Source organism: Doryrhamphus excisus, chromosome 14 (assembly GCF_030265055.1).
Source record: "Doryrhamphus excisus isolate RoL2022-K1 chromosome 14, RoL_Dexc_1.0, whole genome shotgun sequence".
In the NCBI taxonomy this organism is placed as follows: domain Eukaryota; kingdom Metazoa; phylum Chordata; class Actinopteri; order Syngnathiformes; family Syngnathidae; genus Doryrhamphus; species Doryrhamphus excisus.
In genome coordinates, this window is record NC_080479.1 from 17,162,345 (window position 1) to 17,187,442 (window position 25,098).

The window sequence follows — 25,098 nt, forward strand, 5'->3', positions numbered from 1 at the left end:
GCCATTGGTTTAACTGTGCATGCCCATATAAGGAAGTCAGGATTGGAGTGACGTCTGTCCCCTACACCTGAAGAAACACTTCCTGGGAGACATTACTAACAACGTAAACACAGAATCAGAGCTTGTCTGGCTTATACAGCGCACACCCATATAAGGAAGCATAGCATTCTGTGACATCACAGATATCCAGTTTAAACCACACCCTCTGAAACTGAGCGTTTTTGAGCCATCAAAAACGTCTTTTAGGGCTCAATTCCAGACCTCATTATCTGAAACTTTAGCATCATTCATTCATTCATTTTTTTACCGCTTTTCCTTACGAGGGTCGCGGGGGTGCTGGAGCCTATCCCAGCTGTCTTGGGGTGAGAAGCGGGGTACACCCTGGACTGGTGCCGCCCCACTTTAGCATCATTTAGCACAATAATACAACATTCTAACTACATTTATAGGCCATAAAAGTGGAAAAGGTTTCAGTATGCAGTAACATTACTGACACCTAGTGAGCAGCGTAGTGTACTACACATCATCACATCTTCTCAATGCCTTGTATTTGTTTATTTCATTGCTATTTTTATCCTTAAAAATGCTTACAACCCGTATAAAATTGGCTTCAATGTGGTTATATTTTTGTACACCGTTATTTTGAAAACCGCAGCTCTTATTGTGGAAGGGTTGGCGGTGATGTGAAACGCGGATGGACGGGGGCTGCTGCGGGCGGGCGGGCAGACTTCAGAGGGGCTCCCTGCTGCATGACAAGCCTCCTCGGGATGAGAAGGAAGGAAGCGGCGTTTGCGGAGGAGACGCAAAGGAGTAAAGTCTTTTTTTTTTAAGCGTCCTTTTTTTGGGCTCAACAAAAAACACCCCCCCCCATCTTTTCCCACTACCCTGGTCCACTCAGTCCGGATTATCCGCTTTTCCAGGAGACGTGACACCCTGGGAAAAAATGATTAGGATCTCCTGGTGTGTGCTCAAACTATGAGCAGGCGGCAACAGGATTTGGGGGGATTCAGGCAAGTTTACACAAGTGTTGCATGCCATGCCATGTGTCGGTGCTCATGTTTAATGGATGCGTGCTGCATTACTGCAACTGTGGACGCCGGATTTCCCGCCGCTTACCCTCACACTCCGCTCGTCTTCTCCTGAGTGGATTGTGCACATGTAGTTTTAAAAATGCCGTGTTTGGATGGAAAAGAAGATGGAAGATGTTGTCATTGACGTGACTCTCTTTAACCTTGACATCAGGCGGTCGAGCATCAACTGGTGGGTTCTCACACCAGACCTGGAAGCCGTCCAGGTTTCCTGCAGCAAACTGTAAACATGTAAAAAAACGGTTGCCCCCCCCAACACCCGAATGAGAGTAAGCGGTATAGAAAATGGATAACTGGAGGTCCGGATGCAGAAAATAATTAAAAATGCATTTGAATGAAGAATAAATTCTGATATGACATATTGAAAAAAGAGGTTTTCCTCCCATTCCATGCGGAAGTGGTTATTTTGTCCTTTCCTCTAACTGTTACATACATTCTGTCAAAAATAATAATCATATATAATAATAATAATAATATTGAAAAAAATAGGTTTTCCTCCCATTCCATGCGGAAGTGGTTATTTTGTCCTTTCCTCTAACTCGCTTGGATCTTGTTACATACATTATGTCAAAAATAATAATAATCATATATAATAATAATAATAATATTGAAAAAAAAAGGTTTTCCTCCCATTCCATGCGGAAGTGGTTACTTGCTTTTCTTCTAACTCGATTTCAAACCCGAGTACAGTTGGCCCTTGTTACATGCATTCTGTCAAAAATAATAACAACAATTATGTATGATAATAATAATAATAGTAATATTGAAAAGAAGGTTTTCCTCCCAGTCCATGCGGAAGTGGTTACTTTGTCTTTCCTTCTCACCCGGTTTCAAACCCTAGTACAGTTGGCCCTTGTTCCATACATTCTGTCTAAAATAATAATATTGAAAAGAAGGTTTTCCTCCCATTCCATGTGGAAGTGGTTATTTTGTCCTTTCTTGTAACTCAGTTTAACTCGGTTATATAATAATAATAATAATAATAATATTGAAAAGAAGGTTTTCCTCCCATTCCATGTGGAAGTGGTTACTTTGTTCTTTCCTCTAACTCGGTTTCAAACCCTTGTACAGTTGGCACTTGTTACATACATTCTGTCAAAAATAATAATAATCACATATAATAATAATAATATTGAAAATAAGGTTTTCCTCCCATTCCATGCGGAAGTGGTTGCTTTGTCCTCTCTTCTCACCCGGTTTCAAACCCCAGTACAGTTGGCCCTTGTTACATACAGTCTGTCAATCCATAAGTGAATTGTATTTATAAATGGAATATTTTCATAGTGAGAGCACAATATTAGACCCTTTTAAACCAGTATAGTGGACATTATCATGGAAAATAAGACCTATTAAACATAAATAAGACATTACAAATACTCACACGTTAGCACAACAGCATATTCCTGACACCTAGTGGCCGTGTAGTAGAATGCTACTGCAATGGCACTCGTAGTTAGCTGACCGTCACACAGGGACTTCCCAGGCTCCGCCTCTTAAAGGGGTACACGTCACAGATATTACACTACATTAGAGATATTTTTGGCTATTTAACAATATCTACGATTGAAAATACATAATTTGGACCAATAATATGTACAATTTGCTTATGTATGCATATGTTTTGACGACTAATACTAATAATAGGTCATTAAGCAGCATTAATTCTCTCAGTAATTTAATATAGCTTCATATTCCAAACAAAGATTTCGGGGTTTCCCTCTCAGTCTTTCAGGGGCCTTGTAATCAAGCTAAAGCTCAGTAGTAGAATGCTACTACAATGGCACTTTCCACACTGTTGCTAACTATGCTAACACATTTGTAGTTAGCTGATGTCACATGTGTCACTTCCCAGGCTCCGCCTCTTAAAGGGGAACACGTCACAAATATTACACTACATTAGAGGTATTTTTGGCTATTTAACAATATCTACGATTGAAAATACATAATTTGGACCAATAATATGTACAATTTGCTTATGTATGCATATGTTTTGATGACTAATACTAATAATAGGTCATTAAACAGCATTAATTCTCTCAGTAATTTAATATAGCTTCATATTCCAAACAACGATTTCGGGGTTTCCCTCTCAGTCTTTCAGGGGCCTTGTAATCAAGATAAAGATAAGTAGTAGAATGCTACTGCAATGGCACTCTTGTAATTAGCTGATGTCACATGTCACTTCCCAAGCTCCGCCTCTTAAAGGGGAACACGTAAAAAATATTACACTACATTAGAGATATTTTTGGCTATTTAACAATATCTACGATTGAAAATACATAATTTGGACCAATAATATGTACAATTTGATTATGTATGCATATGTTTTGATGACTAATACTAATAATAGGTCATTAAAAGCATTAATTCTCGCAGTAATTTAATATAGCTTCATATTCCAAACAAAGATTTCGGGGTTTCCCTCTCAGTCTTTCAGGGGCCAAATATCCACCCCCAGGGCGCCGCCCCTTGCCTGTAGTCCAGCATGCATTGCATGTGTTTCTCCTATTTGCTTAACTTTACAAGCTTCCCACCGAGAGGGAAAATTTGGAACAGTCTAAGGAGTTTCACCGCAATTATTTTTCAGCGGTGATTAACGCTGAATGAGTGTGCTAAACAACCGCTGAGTAACGGCGGATGACCTTATCAGGAATTCTTGGATCCGCTGGTGGCCATCATGAAAAGATGCAACATTGATTCATTGTTAATAAATGGAATGTTTTCATAGTGAGAGCATTTTTTTTTTTTGTTTAGCGTCATGCCGGTTCAAATTCCCTTGTTTTTATGACTTTAGAGGGCAAATGTTTCCCAAAGGGTTTGTTTCATTTGATGCCAGGTTCCTGTTGTTCTATTTTTGGAATCATTTTCAAAATATTTAGAGAAAAAAGTTGTAATCGAATGGAAAAAAAAGCATAATTTTACAAGAATAACATTGGAATATTCTAAAGAAAAAAATAATTATGAGAAACAAACAAAACAGCAAATGGAAAAAGGTATAATATTATGAGTATAAAGGCAAAATATTATGGGAATAAAGTCAAAATATTTGGGCAAAAAGAGGAATAAGTCCAAAAATTAACTCATTCGCTACCAGAGTTGTGTCTTTGGCTATAGGTTAAATATTTAGAGAAAAAAGTAAAAAGAAAAAATAATTGATTTTTTTTTTAAAAAAGCACAATTTTGCAAGAATAACATTGGAATATTCTAAAGAAAAAAATGAAGTAGAAATATTCAAGAAAAAGATGTTATGTGTTTGAAGTCATTATATTATAAGAAACAAACAAAACAACAAATAGAAAAATGTATAATATTATGAGTATAAAATATATATAAAAATATTATTGAATAAAGTCAAAATATTTGGGCAAAAAGACAAAAAAGTCCAAAAATTAACTCATTCGCTACCAGAGTTGTATCTTTGGCTATAGGTTAAATATTTAGAGAAAAAAGTAAAAAGAAAAAATAATCAAAAAAAATTTTTTTAAGCATAATTTTGCAAGAATAACATTGGAATATTCTTAAAAAAAATGAAGTTGAAATATTCAAAAAAGAAGGTGATATGTTTTTGAAGTCATTATATTATGAGAAACAAACAAAGCAACAAATAGAAAAAGGTATAATATTATGAGTATAAAATATATATAAAAATATTATTGAATAAAGTCAGAATATTTGGGCAAAAAGACAAAAAAATTAACTCATTCGCTACCAAAGACATATTTTTGTTTTTTTTCTACCCGACCGCTCACTCCGAAAGATGTCTTTTTGTGCAAGAGGTACAAAGAGGTGATGATGCAACTCCACCATAGAAGAGATCATGTTTGGTGAAGTGTCCAGGGTGGAAAAAAGGGCCCCAGGGTGGCGGAAGTGGATTTTATAAGAACTCAGCATGCATATTAAATGCATTATAAAGTCAGCTGGGTTTGTTCATGTCTTGACTCCTGTTCCGGGTCACGGGTGCCCCCGAGCCAATTCCAGCTGTACACAAATCTTACAATTTACAGCCCCCACTTATTTACTCTCCAAACGCTCGTCATGTATTTGTCAAATATGTCTTTCTTCCTGTTTACTTTAGTCCACTTACACGATGAGGTGTTCTCTGACAGGGCTTTCACAGGGCAGAGTGTCGGCGGAATATTCGATGACATTAGAAGACGGATTGCCGCCTCTAATGGAGCCCATGGCGGCCTTGAGCGCAAGGATTTGAATGCCTCATTTGTAATTCTCACTGCCATCCTTTCAGCACAGCGGCCCGCCGCGTTACGTGACAAATTTAAAATGAAATTAAAGCTGTGAGAAGCGTTCAACGGGCCTTTGTAACCTCACATAACCTGGGGGGGGGGGTTTACATGAGTCGGGATATATCATCGTCCGACCAAAGTTTTTTCCCAATATGGCCGTTTCCGATAAAAATGGCTGACTTCCTGTTTTTTTTTGGAACATGGGAGTTCTTGAGACTTTTTTTTGTACGTCCTTTCATTTTAGACGTCTCCACCATTTTTCCTTGTTTTTTTAATGACCTGTCACTTATTTTTCTGTTCATAAAATCACCGTTAATTGACCGCAAAGTAGGCTTCAACAATAATAAACATCATATTTCTGTAGTTAGAGTTTATGACTTTCTAAATACGGGTTTTAACATTATTAGAGTCCGGTAGACTTTTTTTTTTTGTTGGGAACTGATATTTTCCTAAAACTTACCTATTGCTGATTACTAAAGAACGGGAAAAGGTAGAAACAAACTTAAAAAAAAAAAAAAATCTGATGAAAGATGAGAGTCTAATCTTCAAAATCTGTCAAAATCACCCAAAATGGACGGGATTGAATGAGTTAAGAGGAAAAAAAAAGGTCGGTTTTCCAAGAATAAACTTAGGAAAAGGAAAAATAATTTTCTTTGGCTCCGTTTTGGCTTATTTTGTAGGAGAAAAGTAAAGACGTACGGTGAGAAACACTATTGACAACAATCATGTCTTCCATGAAGGTAAACGTAACGTTAAATGTTGGTTGGAAGCTAATATGATGCTAACAACATTTTGTGTTGGGCTAACACAGTGTATTAATAACATGACAAGACGCGAGACATGTTGTATGCTAACTCAAAAACGTATTCAAATCCAGGCAAAATTCTGGCATACATAGGTTGTTAACTGAAAATATGTTTGCTAACCAAGGTTTCACTCTATAGTGATTTATGAAATCATGAATGGAATCATGACATTTTGGCTAAATATTTACAGCTAAATTTGTTTTATGCTTGAAATTTAGCTTTTCACAAATAGCCCTTTTCTCTCTCTTTTTTTTTTGTTGGGAACTGATATTTTCCTAAAACTTACCTATATGTTCTACTGCCGATTACTAAAGAATGGAAAAAAGGTAGAAACAAACTTTTTTTTTCTTATGAAAGATGTTTCGTGTTTTTATGTGTATTAATAACATGACAAGACGCAAGACATGTTGTACGCTAACTCAAAATTGTACGCAAATTCAGGCAAAATTTTGGCATACATTTTGGTTGTTAACTGAAAATATGTACACTAACCAAGGTTTAACTGTATAGTGATTTATTAACTCCATATAATGTCGCTCATGTATACCAATCATTCATTCATTTTCTACCGCTTATCCTCACGAGGGTCGGGGGGGGGGGGTGCTGGAGCCTATCCCAGCTGTCTTTTGGGGTGAGAGGCGGGGTACACCCTGGACTGGTGACCAGCCAATCACAGGGCACATATAGACAAACAACCATTCACACTCACATTCATACCTATGGACAATTTGGAGTCGCTAATTAACCTAGCATGTTTTTGTTTTTCACACCCCGGACTGGTCGCCAGCCAATCACAGTCATCTATACCAGTGACCAGCAATTAATCTGAGTTATTATGTGGTGATGTGCCATATTTGTAAAAATGTAAAATCAGAGTTTTGGGTCAGTAAAGGTTTGCTTTGTGTTTTTGCCACTTGGCTTTCATAGTCCACATAAAAGAACACCAGATGGCAGCCTTGAGTTTGGCATCGAACGCATTGTTGGATGTTGGATAAATGTTCATTTAATCTTTCACTATTTTTGAATGATTTGAATCAGGGTTTTTTTTAATAGTACATTTATTCTGCTTCCAAAGGGCTCTGACTGGGTGTCACCTGGAGCCAAAAGCTCTGGAGTGACCCACACCATGAAGACCCAAAAGACCAAGGGCGCTACGACGTCACCTTCCCGTCGACGGAAGCCTCGTTTTACCTTATGTGGACGAAAGAAGAAGAACAGCGTGATCCGAGGAAAGCTTCGCTTACGTTCCATCGCTGGAGCATTCCTGATTTTGGGCGTCATCGTCGTCCTGGTGGGCGTTGCGTTAGCCGTGGCCGGATACCGAATGTCACGTTTTTCCATCCTGGGATCCGCGGAAGGGAACAATGTTTCCGAAACGTCGAGGAATTGGAGTCTTGGAGCGAAGAGTTTCCTATCGACGGTCAGCTTGATCCACAGTGAACGGATGAAGCTGCTGGGTCCGGTCATCATGGGGGTGGGGCTCTTTATTCTTATTTGCGCTAACACAGTCCTGTATGAGAACCGGGACCGGGAGACTCAGATGCTTCTGGCGCAGATGCGAAGTGTCATCTGCTCCGTGTCTGCCGCCGTTCCCTCGGCAGACCTTCAAGAAATAGCGGCGGCTAACTCCATGGCGAAACATCAATGGGTGAGCAGTTTACCCGCCGCCCAACTCAATAGCTTCTGTCGACAGCAACTGGTGAGGTCGGAACCTTTGCTGCAGACCAGACCCGGTAGCACTAAGAAGGACACAGCGGAGGGAATTTACCAGCAACCAGTCCTGCACACAGAAGCCGTCCATCATCAAGAGTCAGTACCTCCGCCTTCCACCGATTCATCGTCGTGTAACTCCACACAGTTCGAAACGGACCTCAGTAAAACCCAACCGGTTCCGTTTGCCAAGCTCAACAATTGCCTGATGTCCGCCAGCTCCATGTCCACGCTCGGATTGGACGATGTGGATACCCCGACCGCTCAGCCTCGACGTTGCCAGAGCATGAGCTACAGGACTAAACCGTACACGACCGGAACCGTTTTGTCTATGGAAAAAAACATTAACAGAGAGCGCGGTCGTACTACTCAACCGGCGGTTATGACACCAGACCCGCATTCGAGGGTTTGCATTAACATCCCCGGACAGGTCATGGATGTCACCGAGGAGCAGACTCGCCAAAGCTGGCCTCGGTTAGACCTGGGCATTGGGAGACGTTACCTGAAACTGGAGAACAAGGAAGACTCGGTGGATAAACTTCTGGACCAGTTAGAGCAACAGTGTTCTCAGTGGGATAGGAGTTTTGGATCCGGACCGTTCCAGTGATGGTTCCCAATCCGAGTGATATAATTTTCTTGCGGTTCTGAACTATGACTGACACACGGACTTCGTGCTCTGTGATGCATTCGCGACTGTACGAGAACAATACACTGACCCAATACTGTCATCGCTGAGCTAAGCAATTCTCCGAAACGTTCAGGTTGGCAGAAGTAATCAGTTTTTATTATTTTCCCAAGGCCCAGCAGGGGGGTCTGTTTTCACTGTGCAGTCCTGGTTTAACCAAACTACCTGGTCTCTGGACCCGTTAAGTGTTGACTGACTGATATATAACGAGAATCCCGCTCTCCATATCCGATGCATGTCAGTTATGTACTGTAGAGTATGCTGTATATTAATAATGTCTGTGTTGGGGGTTTTTATGTGTACAAATATTGCAATACCATTTAAAGAATGGATCCCAGTTTAATGCATCTTTGGTCGTATTAGTTTATAATATTTGCATATTCTTCTATTATGATAGTATACGCAGATGTTGCTTAAACGATGTCAATAACATCAGGATTTTAACCCAATATTACCGTAAAGTATTCTGTGTTTAATATTACAATAATCCCTGGTTTATTACTTCCAGACCCAAAAGTGAAGTTATTATTTATTAGAGCCTTCTAGACTTGAAATAACACCCCTATAGTCATCTTTACAGTGCGCAGACCTCACAGCTAGGAGACCTGAGTTCAATTCTATGTGTATGTCTATTAGTTTATTTAGCCATGTTTATGCTTGCAAAAAACCCCGAAACTCATCACACAGTAACTTAACACTCCAAAGGTGTACCTAACAAATATACAAAGAAGTACCAATATGAGTTTTGAAGTTTCCCATTCTGCATTGCGTCTGAGCAAAGCAGTTCATTGGAGGACATGCGGCATAGAAAGTGGTTAGTGCGCAGGCCTCACAGCTCGGAGACCCGAGTTCAATTCCACCCTCGGCCATCTCTGTGTGGAGTTTGCATGTTCTCCCCGTGCATGCGTGGGTTTTCTCCGGGTACTCCGGTTTCCTCCGTGTTTATTTAGCCATGTTTATGCTTGCAAAAAAACACTAAACTCATCACACAGTAACTTAACACTCCATAGGTGTACCTAAAAATATACAAAGAAGTACCAATATGAGTTTTGAAATTTCCCATTCTGCATTGTGTCTGAGCAAAGCAGTTCATTGGAGGACATGCGGCATAGAAAGTGGTTAGTGCGCAGGCCACACAGCTAGGAGACCCGAGTTCAATTCCACTTTCGGCCATCTTTGTGTGAAGTTTGCATGTTCTCCCCGTGCATGCGTGGGTTTTCTCCGGGTACTCCGGTTTCCTCCCACATTCCAAAAACATGCTAGGTTAATTAGCGACTCCAAATTGTCCATAGGTATGAACGTGAGTGTGAATGGTTGTTTGTCTATATGACAAACCAATCCAGGGTGTACCCCGCCTCTCGCACGTAGACAGCTGGGATAGGCTCCAGCACCACCGCGACTCTCGTGAGGACAATCGGTAGAAAATGAATGAATAAATGAGTGTAACCGTGACTATAGGGGTGTTATTTCATGTCTAGAGTGCTCTAACTATGTTAAAAACCGTATTTAGAACTGCAGGAATCCTACTTTGTGGAAATAAGCGAGTGATTACTGTACATAAAAATATCAAAGTGCCGCCGCATCCTTTGATATCCAGTATGAGGTCCTCTGTGTGTGGAAGTTTGGACATCCCGGTGTACACAAACGCATCGTCGTGTCAACCGATGCAAAGATGAAAGAGACTAAAGCTGTAATAAACTGGGAATCTTTGTTTAACAGTAACGAGGATCTTTGGTGGTTCAAGCTGACTTTTTTTTTTTTCCCCTCTGGTCTCATGCCGATTGTCTCCCAAGTATTTATGAGGCGAGTCCTCCCACACACACACACACACACACACATATACACACTTATATATGCACACACACGTCCCCCCTTTGATCCAGTTGACCAATTTGATTGTGCAGACAAGGCAAAAACCACAGCTCCAGCCAGATTTAGTGAGGTCATCGACGCTGCAGAGGGATGGGGTAGTATGAATCACTGTCCACGTAACCCCCCCCCCCCACACTCCCGTAAATCCATGTGTGCAGAGGTGACCTCTCTCTGTGAAATACTCCCCATGTGTGACGCCTGTTTGTGTGTTCTACCTGTACCCCAAGCAATACAGTAGCAGTGGCGTGACGGGACAATCAATGCCACTTCCTGTACGTTGTCGGCGACTACTCTGCATTTAACGACCATGTCCGCGTCCTGTGTTGAAAATATAAGATTGAGCAAAACCTGTGATGTCATCTCATTTATTCAAACCGACAATGTAACAACACCATATATATATAAATATACTATATATATATATACTGTATATTTTATAACAGTATTAAAGGTTAAACGATGTCAATAACATCAGGATTTTAACCCAATATTACCTTAAATTATTCTGTGTTTAACATTACAGTAATCCCTGGTTTATTACTTCCAGACCCAAAAGTAGTGAAGTTATTATGTATTAGAGACTTCTAGACATGAAATAACACCCCTATAGTCATCTTCACAGCGCGCAGACCTCACAGCTCGGAGACCAGGGTTCAATTCCACCCTCTTAACACTCCAAAGGTGTGTGGAGTTTGACCCGTGCATGCGTGGGTTTTCTCCGGGTACTCCGGTTTCCTCCCACATTCCAAAAACATGTCTATATCTATTAGTTTATTTAGCCATGTTTATGCTTGCAAAAAAACCACTAAACTCATCACACAGTAACTTAACACTCCAAAGGTGTACCTAAAAATATACAAAGAAGTACCAATATGAGTTTTGAAGTTTCCCATTCTGCATTGTGTCTGAGCAAAGCAGTTCATTGGAGGACATGCGGCATAGAAAGTGGTTAGTACGCAGGCCACACAGCTAGGAGACCCAAGTTCAATTCCACCCTCGGCCATCTCTGTGTGGAGTTTGCATGTTCTCCCCGTGCATGCATGGGTTTTTTCCAGGTACTACGGTTTCCTCCATGTTTATTTAGCCATGTTTATACTTGCAAAAAACACTAAACTCATCACACAGTAACTTAACACTCCAAAAGTGTACCTAAAAATATACAAAGAAGTACCAATATGAGTTTTGAAGTTTCCCATTCTGCATTGTGTCTGAGCAAAGCAGTTCATTGGAGGACATGCGGCATAGGAAGTGGTTAGTGCGCAGGCCACACAGCTAGGAGACCAGCCAAGGGCTTTTGTAGAACTTCCGGAGGTTTTCCACCAGCTGCTTATAATGATTTGCATATTAGTGTCCAAGAAACTCTGAAGCAAAAAGTCATCTTTACAGCGCGCAGACCTCACAGCTCGGAGACCAGTGTTCAATCCCACCCTCCCACAGCACTCGATTCATCACACTGCAACTTAATACTCAAAAGGTTTATAAACAATACTAACACTAATTTATACTGATACTAAAATACTAATACACAGCTAGGAGACCAGGGTTCAATTCCACCCTCGGCCATCTCTATGTGGTGTTTGCATGTTCTCCCCGTGCATGCGTGTTTTTTTTTTTTTTTTTCGGGTAAAACCTGCGATGTCATCTCATTTATTCAAAGCGACAATGTAACGGCAACCTTGTTGTGTATCGACAACCCCATATTTCTCACGTTTAAGCACCCTTGGCTTTTCCACCGTATTATTTCTCAGGCTGCAAACCTCATTCCCAGTTCACTGATCAGCACAATATTTTAAACAGTGTGACGGGTGGGTAAGGGGGCGGGGGGCGAGGGGGGGGGGGATTCCCTGGCTGCAATTATCCTCAGCAGAGCTTCCAAATTTTTTTTTTCTATTTTTTTTCTCCTCTTATTAGATTTAATGGTTCCTTCTGGGCAGGTATGCATTCCCCTGTGATCACTTCTCATTTAATTGGTTGTTTAAAAAATGGCCCCCGGCTTTCTAACAGCTCATAAAGCCAGCAGGCGGGGCACCAGCTGCCCTCTGCAGCTCCGTCCTAAGCAAATGAAAATGACTAAAACTGTAGTTGTGTCTCTCTGTGTGTGTGGAGACACACAGAGGCACAGCGTGGCTCATCAGTGCCTGGGGGGGGGGGGGGGGGGGATTTGTCATCCTAAACCTGTAGCATCTGTAAAGTAATCTCTGCTTTATCGCGGTTAATTGGTTCCAGACCTGACTGTCATATTTTTTTTTTTACTTATTTATAAATGGAATATTTTGGTAGTTAGAGCATAGAAAAACCTGTTTATAACCTTGTAAATACCATTTATTAGAGCCCTCTAGACATAAAATAGCACCCCTATAGTCACCTTTACACTCATTTTATCTAATATAGTAGATAAAATAATACAAAATACACTCAGCATCACTTTTTTTTTTGTTTTCAATAAAATACATTAATTAATAAATCAGACGGCTGCACGGCGGTCGAGTGGTTAGCGCGCAGACCTCACAGCTAGGAAACCAGGGTTCAATTCCACCCTCGGCCATCTCTGTGTGGAGTTTGCATGTTCTCCCCGTGCATGTGTGAACAAACACTTTGTTAACAGCACTCGATTCATCACACTGCAACTTCATACTCAAAAGGTGTATAAACAATACAAATATTAATACTAATTTATACTGATACTAAAATACTAATTTCGCAAAGGGGGCGGCACAGCTAGGAGACCAGGGTTCAATTCCACCCTTGGCCATCTCTGTGTGGAGTTTGCATGTTCTCCCCGTGCATGCGTGGGTTTTTTTCCGGGTACTCCGGTTTCCTCCCACATTCCAAAAACATGCTAGGTTAATTAGCGACTCCAAATTGTCCATAGGTATGAATGTGAGTGTGAATGGTTGTTTGTCTATATGTGCCCTGTGATTGGCTGGCGACCAGTCCAGGGTGTACCCCGCCTCTCGCCCGAAGACAGCTGGGATAGGCTCCAGCACCCCCGCGAACCGATACTTGGACTTCTATATTGGCTAAAAGGAGTGCCAAAGTGACTATAGGGGTGTTATTTCATCTGTAGAGGGCTCTAATAATGTTTAAAAAACTGTATTTAGAAGTCTTAACTGCGATAAGTGAGGGTTTATAATACATTTGCTTCCTTAATTGCATGCTGATGCTCCAAAGTGGTTCTGGGTCTGCTATGCTGTTAAATATCTTAAACACCCCCGAAATGAGGGGTGTGGCCTAGCACCTGAGTGATGGAGATGAACTGTTGCAGTCATGAATGCCAAGACAAAAATGGAAGGTGTGTGTGTGTGTGTGTTTCACACTATCTGCTATTCAAACAGAATAATGAATCTCTCTAGTTTCACTTTGAATCTCAACGCCGTGCATTTTCCCCTTCAGTCGTCTTACATAAGGCTAATCAATTTTGGATGGACAACATCAGATAAGACGAGAGCTTTTCCTCGCTTCCATCACCTTCATCATCAATTCTGGTCATTCAATTCCTGTTTGGACCAAGTAAGGATATCATAGATTAAATAATGGTAATAATAATAATAGCAATAACTATAAAAGCAATCTTCACTCGCTAAATGTACTGCAAAAAAGGTCAGTAAGGATAATTCATAATGCTGCCTGCAGAGAACATACTAACTTTTTATTTCTAAAATCACAAATACTTCAACTCGCTGATATAGTTCATCTTCAAACAGCTAAAATAATGCATAACGCTAAAAATAACCAATTAGCTAAAAATGTCATCCAATACTTCTCTACAAGAGAGGAGACTTATGATCTCAGGGAAGAAGTACATTTGAAACACTTATATGCTAGGACTACATTATGCTAGCCATAGCATTTCAGTGTGTGGATTAACATTAAAATTAAAATTTGATGCATCTTCAAACAAAAAAAACATTACCATTACCAAAAAACAAATAAATAAAATAGGATAAGACCTATCCTCTGAAAAGAGGACGTTTGGTCATTGTTGAAAAACCAGCATTTCAGGAAATGCTGCAAACATTTAACAAACTCTTGTGAAAAAAATAACATAAAATAAACACATAATAAAAATAACACAACTTTACAGAGTGAAGGATGACATATGAAATGATATACTTCATTATTAGGTATTATTATTATTATTGTTATGTATTACTATTATCATTACTTTAGTGGTTTATTTGGTTTGGCAATAATATCGTTTAGCTTCAACTTTTGGGACAAGAAATATCATCTTGCGAGTTGAATGTCTCGCCTATTAACTCTAAGATTAACTCAAAGATGTATTTATACATGTTTTTTTGTGCAAGATAAAAAAAAAAAGGTGATGATGTAACTCCACAATAGAATCGATCATGTTTGGTGCCGTTTTACAGCTGTAAAAAACTGCTACAAAATAGCCAGAAAATCATTTGATAAGAACATTTCCTACGTAAAAGAGATCTCCGCAGCAAACCAGGAAGTCAAGAAACATGAAGCCGTGTAGCGTGCATTGAAGGCACCATTTTTTGTGTTGTGGAATAGATAGTTTGGCTAAAAATATATATGGCTGCATTAGCGTCAAATGTTCTACTGCTGAGTACTAAAAAAACAAAAAACGGTAGAAATTATTATTATTATTTTTTTTTGAATGGTTGTTTGTCTATATGTGCCCCGTGATTGGCTGGCGATCAGTAAAGAACAGATCCTAAGACTGGACGCCTTTCATGACTTGACCGCACCTAGAAATTCTACCCATAAAAGTGACAGCAGGGGGGCAGCCTGGGTGAACTAGAACAAAAAAAAAAAAAATCAGACATTAGGACAAACTATTTCGCCTTTATGCAGCATATCAGCATCGACCCAGCGAGCATTGTTTCACGTGCAATTGAACGCTGCGTTCTTGTGGCAGGCCTTAGACCTGATGAAAGTAATTGAACGACTTTGCAATGCTGCAAGCAGTTTCCCTGCGGGGCGGAGATCAGACACAACTCCGCTGTATTGTTCTCCCCCGTCCCTCACCGTCACTTTAATGTTTCTGCTGCATGGCTGCAGAGCGAGAAGACAGAGCTGTCCCTCGCATTATTTATATCATGTAAACTGGAGCTACTTCCCTTTCCTACAAATATATGGTAATGGTAATGGTAAAATTTCATTTGAACATGTATCAGATTACAATTGAATGCATCCCATAATCAGTTCACAGTTCCACATGTCCAAAAGGAGTAGGAAGAAGCAAAGCTTATTAAATCCTACCCCTCCATCTGGTACTTTTACAATCAGTAACTGTTACATTTGTTCACTTCCTGCTTTCCTAATATAGTTTTAAGTTTTTCTTTTTTTGTTTTTTTTTGTCCCGTACCAAAGTACGAGGTGATATGACCATGTGACTCAAAAATGTTTAGACACAACATATTTTAATAGTTTTATATGCATAAAACAGCATGAAAGTAGCATGGAAGTACAAGACATCCTTTATGTATTTTAGATGATGTCATGTTGTCATCATCAAGTGTGTACTCACACAGACACGACTGACTCTACCTCCGGACATTGTGATTGCCCCCCACAGCAAGAGACTGTGAATATCAGGTCTTCCAATGCGTCCTTCAAGGACTGCAGCACCTTCGTGACCTGCTGGGCTGTTTCAAGTGTTCTTGAGGTTATTCAGGGACACGAGAGGCCTCCAGCAGACATCCTCTTCTCTTTTGTGTCTGGCAGGTCCCATATTTAAGACGACAGCCCCCCACCCCACCCCCCTCGTTCCTAACTCCATGGTGTGATGCTCCATGCCAAGCACAAATCTGTTTTGTTGAGTGGCTGGGCAGCCTTTGAAAATATTTTTTTTAATGTTTTGACAAATGGTAATGGTTTAATTTCATTTGAACATGCATCAGATTACAATTGAATGCATCCCATAATCAGTTCACAGTTCCACATGTCCAAAAGGAGTAGGAAGAAGCAAAGCTTATATAAACCAAACACAAAGACAATGAAGCCACAAACGAAAGAGCACACACCTGAACTAAATAGGGAGTGTGGAAATTAGAGACAGGTGTGTGAAATGAGTCAGAGAGAAAACGGAAGGGAACAAGAAAGGAAGTAGTTACCAAAATAAGGGCATGAAAACCCGGAACAGAGGCAAGGAAGGAAGCTAAAGGAGCTGTCACGAGAGGGTGGCGCCCACATCGTGACACATCTGGTACTTTTACAATCAGTAGCTGTTACATTTGTTCACTTCCTGCTTTCCTAAAATAATTGAAGTTTTTTTTTTTAAATTTGAATTTTTAATCCTAAGAAATATTTTTTAAATTAAAATTTAAATTATTATTATTTTTAAATTATTTAAATTATTAAAAAAAATTAAAATTAAAATTAAAATTAAAATTTTTGTAGACCAGTCCTCTCGCTCAAAGTATTGGTTAATGCGAGTGTAAAGGTGACTATAGGGGTGTTATTTCATGTCCAGAGGGCTCTAATAATATTCAAACCCATATTTAATTTTTTAAAAATATTCAAATATATATATTTAAAATATATTAAAAATATTTAAAATATTCCATTTAAAATATTTTAAAATATTTAAAATATTAAAAATATTTTCTATTTTAACAATTTAAAATATTAAATTTTTATTTTTCATTTTAATCCTAATTGGCTTGTGGTCACAGAGCAATCTGTCATAACGGGGGAGGGGGTTAAATACGGCAATCTGCGGTGTCTGCGCCATGCCAAAGTGGGGCCATCCATAACTGATGAGCTTTACTTTCCCATACTAGCTGCTCAGCCTCCCTGTGACATCTCACTCCTTCCCCGTCCACGGAGACCACATCCCACCACCACTGTAAGTGGATTAGAGAGGGATCCGGTGATGTGGCTCCGCGTCATTTTTTATTTTTTATTTATTTTTTGCATTGCATGACTGCAGTCTAGCGATAGCAAAGCTAATCTGTCAGTGAACTCCAAGACAGCGCGTTCACACATAGATGACTGTGCGCCGGAGGCACGAGTGAACCCGCTGAAAATGCACCCACTCGTGTGTCACATTGCAAATCGTCAGTCGGGTTTGCGACGTCGAGGAGAGAATATCACAGAGAGATTATCTTCATAGTCCATGCGAGAGGCAAATCATGCGATGATAAATAACCGTGGCGTGATATTATTCTCCACATTAAGCAGTAAATCTTTGCCCTTTCATTTCCCAGTAAAGGGAAAGTGATCTCGGATTATATTTCTCCTGCGTAAGCATTTTTATTTATGTATTTGTTAACCTTGCCAGTATGGTGCTAAGTGTGTATATGTATATATATATATATACCATAGCAAATATATTGCTAATGTGTTGCATTATTTAATACGCCCCAGCGTTGGTACGGGGTCGCTTTTATACGACATGTTGGTATTGCCGCCGTCAAAAACGTAACACTAGCTTAATCCCGGCGTCAAAGCAACTCGGAGCTAATGGTCTTTTATTAGCGTCGGTGCTAAGCAGCTCATCTCCTCATTGGTCGAGGAGATGAGTCAGAGGAGATGACAGACGCCGTTGTCTCACACTAGCTTATACCCCATCGACGCTCCAAATTCCAACTTCGCAGTTAACACACGGAATCATCTTCTCAAAGACGTGCATGAGACAGAATTATGTTACACCATTAAAGTGGAACATATTTAACCCCTTACGTTTTTTGTCAAAAATCAACGCCCGCAAACACCAACATTTTATGCCATTTTTGGTTGCTTCTGGGGCCCCTGTTGAGTTTGTGTGAGGTTTCCCTTGTTTTTTTGACCAAAAAAGTGCATTAGCAGCAAGTTGAAAAAAACTGGAAAAACGGCATATGTTTTTTGTCATAAATCACAAAATTCAAACTCTGGCATTTTATGCCGTTTTTGGGTGCTTCTGGGGCCCCTGTTGAGCGTGTGTAAGGTTTTCCCTTTATTTTTGAACAGAAAAGTGCATTAGAAGCAGGTTGAAAAAAAACAGAAAAAAACCAACATACTAACCCCTTACGTTTTTGTCAAAAATTACAAAATTCAAACTCTGGCATATTATGCCGTTTTTGGGTGCTTCTGGGGCCCCTGTTGAGTTTGTGTGAGGTTTCCCTTGTTTTTTTGACCAAAAAAGTGCATTAAAAGCAAATTGAAAAAATGAAAAAAACGACATACTAACCCCTTATGTTTTTTGTCAAAAATTACAAAATTCAAACTCTGGCATTTTATGGCATTTTTGGGTGCTTCTCGGGCCCCTGTTGAGCGTGTGTGAGGTTTCCCCTTTATTTTTGAACAGAAAAGTGCTTTAAAAGCAAGTTGAAAAAAATGAAAAAAACAACATACTAACCCCTTACGTTTTTTGTCAAAAATGACAAAATTCAAACACTGGCATTTTATGCCATTTTTGGGTGCTTCTGGAGCCCCTGTTGAGCATGTGTGAGGTTTCTTTATTTTTTTTCACCAAAAAAGTGCATTTCAAGCAAGTTGAAAAAATGAAAAAAACGACATACTAACCCCTTACGTTTTTTGTCAAAAATTACAAAAATCAAACTCCTGCATTTTATGCCATTTTTGGGTGCTTCTGGTGCCCCTGTTGAGCGTGTGTGAGGTTTCCCCTTTATTTTTGAACAGAAAAGTGCTTTAAAAGCAAGTTGAAAAAAATGAAAAAAACAACATACTAACCCCTTACGTTTTTTGTCAAAAATGACAAAATTCAAACACTGGCATTTTATGCCATTTTTGGATGCTGCTGGGGCCCCTGTTGAGCGTGTGTGAGGTTTCTTTAGTTTTTTTCACCAAAAAAGTGCATTTCAAGCAAGTTGAAAAAATGAAAAAAACGACATACTAACCCCTTACGTTTTTTGTCAAAAATGACAAAATTCAAACTCTGGCATTTTATGCCATTTTTGGATGCTGCTGGGGCCCCTGTTGAGCGAATGTGAGGTTTTAACATTTTTCTGACATCCTTATTCTTGTTAATCAGACGATAAAATACATAGAAATGTCATACGCTGCCGTCCTTCCATAGAGAAGAAACCTCGCGACATCATGGACTCACTGTTTAACAAATTGTTTTATGTGCATGATCTGCGTCCTTGTAGTGTATTAGAGCAATCTATCTATATTGACTACTGCTACCAAGTACTGCTACCTGACAGTTGAAGACATGTGGAATAAAGATGTCATCCCTCCACTTGGTCTCAGTGTTTGTTTATATGTCGATACCAGCATAGATAAATATGGAACCACAACAGTCCTCACTAGGTCTGCTGAATGAATACATGAATTTGCCTGCCAAGATGGAGGATTATCTCACCAAGCTCACCAAGAGGTCAGCAGACTTTTACAACAAAGTACCAGAACATTTCCTGGAGAAGGATAATCTGCATGTACATCATAAACAGGTAAAAGGTAAGTCTTCAGGTACGGCTAGTCTGGTTTTGACCGTCGATAGTTGAGTTTGCCAGCTAGAGTGGGTTCAATTCCCACTGATTATGAATGTGGTTGTGAATGGTAATTGTTTAATTTCATTTGAACATCCCATAATCAATTCACAGTACCACATGTCCAAAAGGAGTAGGAAGAAGCAAAGCTTATTAAATCCTACCCCTCCATCTGGTACTTTTACAATCAGTAACTGTTACATTTGTTCACTTCCTGCTTTCCTAATATAGTTTAAAGTTTTTTTATTTGTTTTTTAATTTTAAAAAATTTTAAAAAAAAATTGTATTTTACTTTTTATTTGGATTCTAAAATAATAAAAAAATATTTTAATTTTAATTTTAATTTTAATTTTAATTTTAATTTTAATTTTAATTTTAATTTTAATTTTAATTTTAATTTTAATTTTAATTTTAATTTTAATTTTAATTTTTTCAAATGTAGTTCTTCCCTGAGATCATATTTCTTCTCTCTTGTAGAAAAGTATTGGATTACATTTTTAGCTAATTGGTTATTTTTAGCCTTATGCATTATGCTGTTCTGTCTTTGTACAGTATGTTACATGCACGGTGTGCAGGTTTCCCACAGTGATGGAATTACACCCTTGCGTCCCGAGCTGCATTTTTTCCACCGTAGGAGTTTACTTCCATTCAGTCAGCTAACATCAAGTGTTCCGTCCATCACGCCGTTTTTTTTTTTTCCATCGCTGCCCTGCTTTCACCACCCCCCATGATTTCAATAAATACCAGTTCCTTTCTTCACTCAACCTTTTTGGAGCGAGTACCGACTCCTAACATTCTCACCACTCTGATGCTACAATTGCATCAGACTTGGATTGTTGACTGTTGCACGTAAACACGAAGAAGAAAAAAAAAAGCTTGTTTCTGTGGTGTTTTTTGAGGCGTGCTCCTGTACTGTCAGTGCTCACCGCCTCAGGACTGCTTAGCAGGCTGATTGCAGAAAAAAAAAAGTGAAAGTCAGGTGTCTGCAGACGGGCTGATGGGCTGCCATGAATCCAGCCCATCACTAAATTACCTCCAGAAACTGTGCTGATTTTACTCTTTTCCATTTAACAACCACATCATTGATTCTTGAGCATAGACGAGCCATTCAGTTCAAATGTTCCCTCCTTTTGCTGACAGTAGCTTGAAAAACATACAATGGTGAAATGCATCTTGTTGGAAAGGTTACTTAAGGTTACTGAAAAGGAGTGCTCGTTGGCCATAATCATCCGTGAACTGGGTCTCCTGTTGAGCGTGTGTGAGGTTTCCCCTGTTTTTTGGACAGAAAAGTGCTTTAAAAGCAAGTTGAAAAAAATGAAAAAAACGACATACGTACCCTTACGTTTTTTTTTCCAAAAATCACCAAATTGAAAATCTGGCATTTTATGCCATTTTTGGATGCTTCTGGGTCCCCTGTTGAGCGTGTGTGAGGTTTCCACTTTTATTTTTGACAGAAAAGTGCTTCAAAAGCAAGTTGAAAAAAATGAAAAAAACAAACGACATACTAACCCCTTACGTTTTTTGTCAAAAATCACCAAATTCAAAATCTGGCATTTTATGCCATTTTTGGATGCTTCTGGGTCCCCTGTTGAGCGCGTGTGAGGTTTCCACTTTTATTTTTGACAGAAAAGTGCTTTAAAAGCAAGTCAAAAAAATGAAAAAAAAAACGACATACTAACCCCTTACGTTTTTTGTCAAAAATCACCAAATTCAAAATCTGGCATTTCATGCCATTTTTGGATGCTTCTGGGTCCCCTGTTGAGCGTTTGTGAGGTTTCCACTTTTATTTTTGACAGAAAAGTGCTTTAAGAGCAAGTCGAAAAAATGAAAAAAAACGACATACTAACCCCTTACGTTTTTTTTTCAAAAATTGACGCCCTAAAATTTTGGCATTTTATGCCATTTTTGGATGCTCCTGGGGCCCCTGTTGAGTGTGTGTGAGGTTTCCCGTGTTTATTTTAACAGAAAAGTGCATTTTGAGCAAGTTGAAAAAACTGAAAAAAAACGTTTTTTTTTTTCAAAAATTGACGCCCTAAAATTTGGGCATTTTATGCCATTTTTGGATGCTCCTGGGGCCCCTGTTGAGTGTGTGTGAGGTTTCCCGTGTTTATTTTAACAGAAAAGTGCATTTTGAGCAAGTTGAAAAAACTGAAAAAAAACGACATACTAACCCCTTACGTTTTTTTTCAAAAATTGACGCCCTAAAATTTTGGCATTTTATGCCATTTTTGGATGCTCCTGGGGCCCCTGTTGAGTGTGTGTGAGGTTTCCCGTGTTTATTTTAACAGAAAAGTGCATTTTGAGCAAGTTGAAAAAACTGAAAAAAACGACATACGTTTTTTTTTCAAAAATTGACGCCCTAAAATTTGGGCATTTTATGCCAATTCTGGATGCTCCTGGGGCCCCTGTTGAGTGTGTGTGAGGTTTCCCGTGTTTATTTTAACAGAAAAGTGCATTTTGAGCAAGTTGAAAAAACTGAAAAAAAACGACATACTAACCCCTTACGTTTTTTTTCAAAAATTGACGCCCTAAAATTTGGGCATTTTATGCCATTTTTGGATGCTCCTGGGGCCCCTGTTGAATGTGCGTGAGGTTTCCCGTGTTTATTTAAACAGAAAAGTGCATTTTGAGCAAGTTGAAAAAACTGAAAAAAACGACATACTAACCCCTCACGTTTTTCTTCAAAAATTGACGCCCTAAAATTTGGGCATTTTATGCCATTTTTGGATGCTCCTGGGGCCCCTGTTGAGTGTGTGTGAGATTTCCCGTGTTTATTTTAACAGAAAAGTGCATTTTGAGCAAGTTGAAAAAACTGAAAAAAACGACATACTAACCCCTTACGTTTTTTTTCAAAAATTGACGCCCTAAAATTTGGGCATTTTATGCCATTTTTGGATGCTCCTGGGGCCCCTGTTGAGTGTGTGTGAGGTTCCTCGTGTTTATTTTAACAGAAAAGTGCATTTTGAGCAAGTTGAAAAAACTGAAAAAAAACGACATACTAACCCCATACGTTTTTTTTCAAAAATTGACGCCCTAAAATTTGGGCATTTTATGCCATTTCTGGATGCTCCTGGGGCCCCTGTTGAGTGTGTGTGAGGTTTCCCGTGTTTATTTTAACAGAAAAGTGCATTTTGAGCAAGTTGAAAAAACTGAAAAAAACGACATACTAACCCCTTACGTTTTTTTTCAAAAATTGACGCCCTAAAATTTGGGCATTTTGTGCCATTTTTGGATGCTCCTGGGGCCCCTGTTGAGTGTGTGTGAGGTTTCCCGTGTTTATTTTAACAGAAAAGTGCATTTTGAGCAAGTTGAAAAAACTGAAAAAAACGACATACTAACCCCTTACGTTTTTTTTCAAAAATTGACGCCCTAAAATTTGGGCATTTTATGCCATTTTTGGATGCTCCTGGGGCCCCTGTTGAGTGTGTGTGAGGTTTCCCGTGTTTATTTTAAAAGAAATGTGCATTTTGAGCAAGTTGAAAAAACTGAAAAAAACGACATACTAACCCCTTACGTTTTTTTTCAAAAATTGACGCCCTAAAATTTGGGCATTTTATGCCATTTCTGGATGCTCCTGGGGCCCCTGTTGAGTGTGTGTGAGGTTTCCCGTGTTTATTTTAACAGAAAAGTGCATTTTGAGCAAGTTGAAAAAACCTGGGGCGAAAAAACGACATACTAACCCCTTACGTTTTTTTTAAAAAATTGACGCCCTAAAATTTGGCCATTTTATGCCATTTCTGGATGCTCCTGGGGCCCCTGTTGAGTGTGTGTGAGGTTTCCCGTGTTTATTTTAACAGAAAAGTGCATTTTGAGCAAGTTGAAAAAACTGAAAAAAACGACATACTAACCCCTTACGTTTTTTTTCAAAAATTGACGCCCTAAAATTTGGGCATTTTATGCCATTTTTGGATGCTCCTGGGGCCCCTGTTGAGTGTGTGTGAGGTTTCCCGTGTTTATTTTAACAGAAAAGTGCATTTTGAGCAAGTTGAAAAAACTGAAAAAAACGACATACGTTTTTTTTCAAAAATTGACGCCCTAAAATTTGGGCATTTTATGCCATTTCTGGATGCTCCTGGGGCCCCTGTTGAGTGTGTGTGAGGTTTCCCGTGTTTATTTTAACAGAAAAGTGCATTTTGAGCAAGTTGAAAAAACTGAAAAAAACGACATACTAACCCCTTACGTTTTTTTTCAAAAATTGACGCCCTAAAATTTGGGCATTTTATGCCATTTTTGGATGCTCCTGGGGCCCCTGTTGAGTGTGTGTGAGGTTTCCCGTGTTTATTTTAACAGAAAAGTGCATTTTGAGCATGTTGAAAAAACTGAAAAAAACGACATACTAACCCCTTACGTTTTTTTTTCAAAAATTGACGACCTAAAATTTGGGCATTTTATGCCATTTCTGGATGCTCCTGGGGCCCCTGTTGAGTGTGTGTGAGGTTTCCCGTGTTTATTTTAACAGAAAAGTGCATTTTGAGCAAGTTGAAAAAACTGAAAAAAACGACATACTAACCCCTTACGTTTTTTTTCAAAAATTGACGCCCTAAAATTTGGGCATTTTATGCCATTTCTGGATGCTCCTGGGGCCCCTGTTGAGTGTGTGTGAGGTTTCCCGTGTTTATTTTAACAGAAAAGTGCATTTTGAGCAAGTTGAAAAAACTGAAAAAAACGACATACTAACCCCTTACGATTTTTTTCAAAAATTGACGCCCTAAAATTTGGGCATTTTATGCCATTTTTGGATGCTCCTGGGGCCCCTGTTGAGTGTGTGTGAGGTTTCCCGTGTTTATTTTAACAGAAAAGTGCATTTTGAGCAAGTTGAAAAAACTGAAAAAAACGACATACTAACCCCATACGTTTTTTTTCAAAAATTGACGCCCTAAAATTTGGGCATTTTATGCCATTTCTGGATGCTCCTGGGGCCCCTGTTGAGTGTGTGTGAGGTTTCCCGTGTTTATTTTAACAGAAAAGTGCATTTTGAGCAAGTTGAAAAAACTGAAAAAAACGACATACTAACCCCTTACGTTTTTTTTCAAAAATTGACGCCCTAAAATTTGGGCATTTTATGCCGTTTTTGGATGCTCCTGGGGCCCCGGTTGAGTGTGTGTGAGGTTTCCCGTGTTTATTTTAACAGAAAAGTGCATTTTGAGCAAGTTGAAAAAAACTGAAAAAAACGACATACTAACCCCTTACGTTTTTTTTCAAAAATTGACGCCCTAAAATTTGGGCATTTTATGCCATTTCTGGATGCTCCTGGGGCCCCTGTTGAGTGTGTGTGAGGTTTCCCGTGTT

The 25,098-nt window shown here is 39.2% G+C and overlaps 1 protein-coding gene across 4 annotated transcripts in view; it reads left to right on the forward strand.

The window, feature by feature from the left end:
• The window catches only part of lrrc71 (leucine rich repeat containing 71), a 31,307-nt gene extending 18,828 nt beyond the window's left edge, over positions 1-12,479 (forward strand). For all 4 annotated transcript variants that reach the window (XM_058046255.1, XM_058046256.1, XM_058046258.1 and 1 more), the window contains one exon: positions 7,211-12,479. In XM_058046255.1, coding sequence (XP_057902238.1) covers positions 7,211-8,452 — 1,242 coding nt within the window. In that variant the 3' untranslated portion in view covers positions 8,453-12,479. The remainder of the gene's footprint in view (positions 1-7,210) is intronic.
• Positions 12,480-25,098: the final 12,619 nt, after the last annotated feature.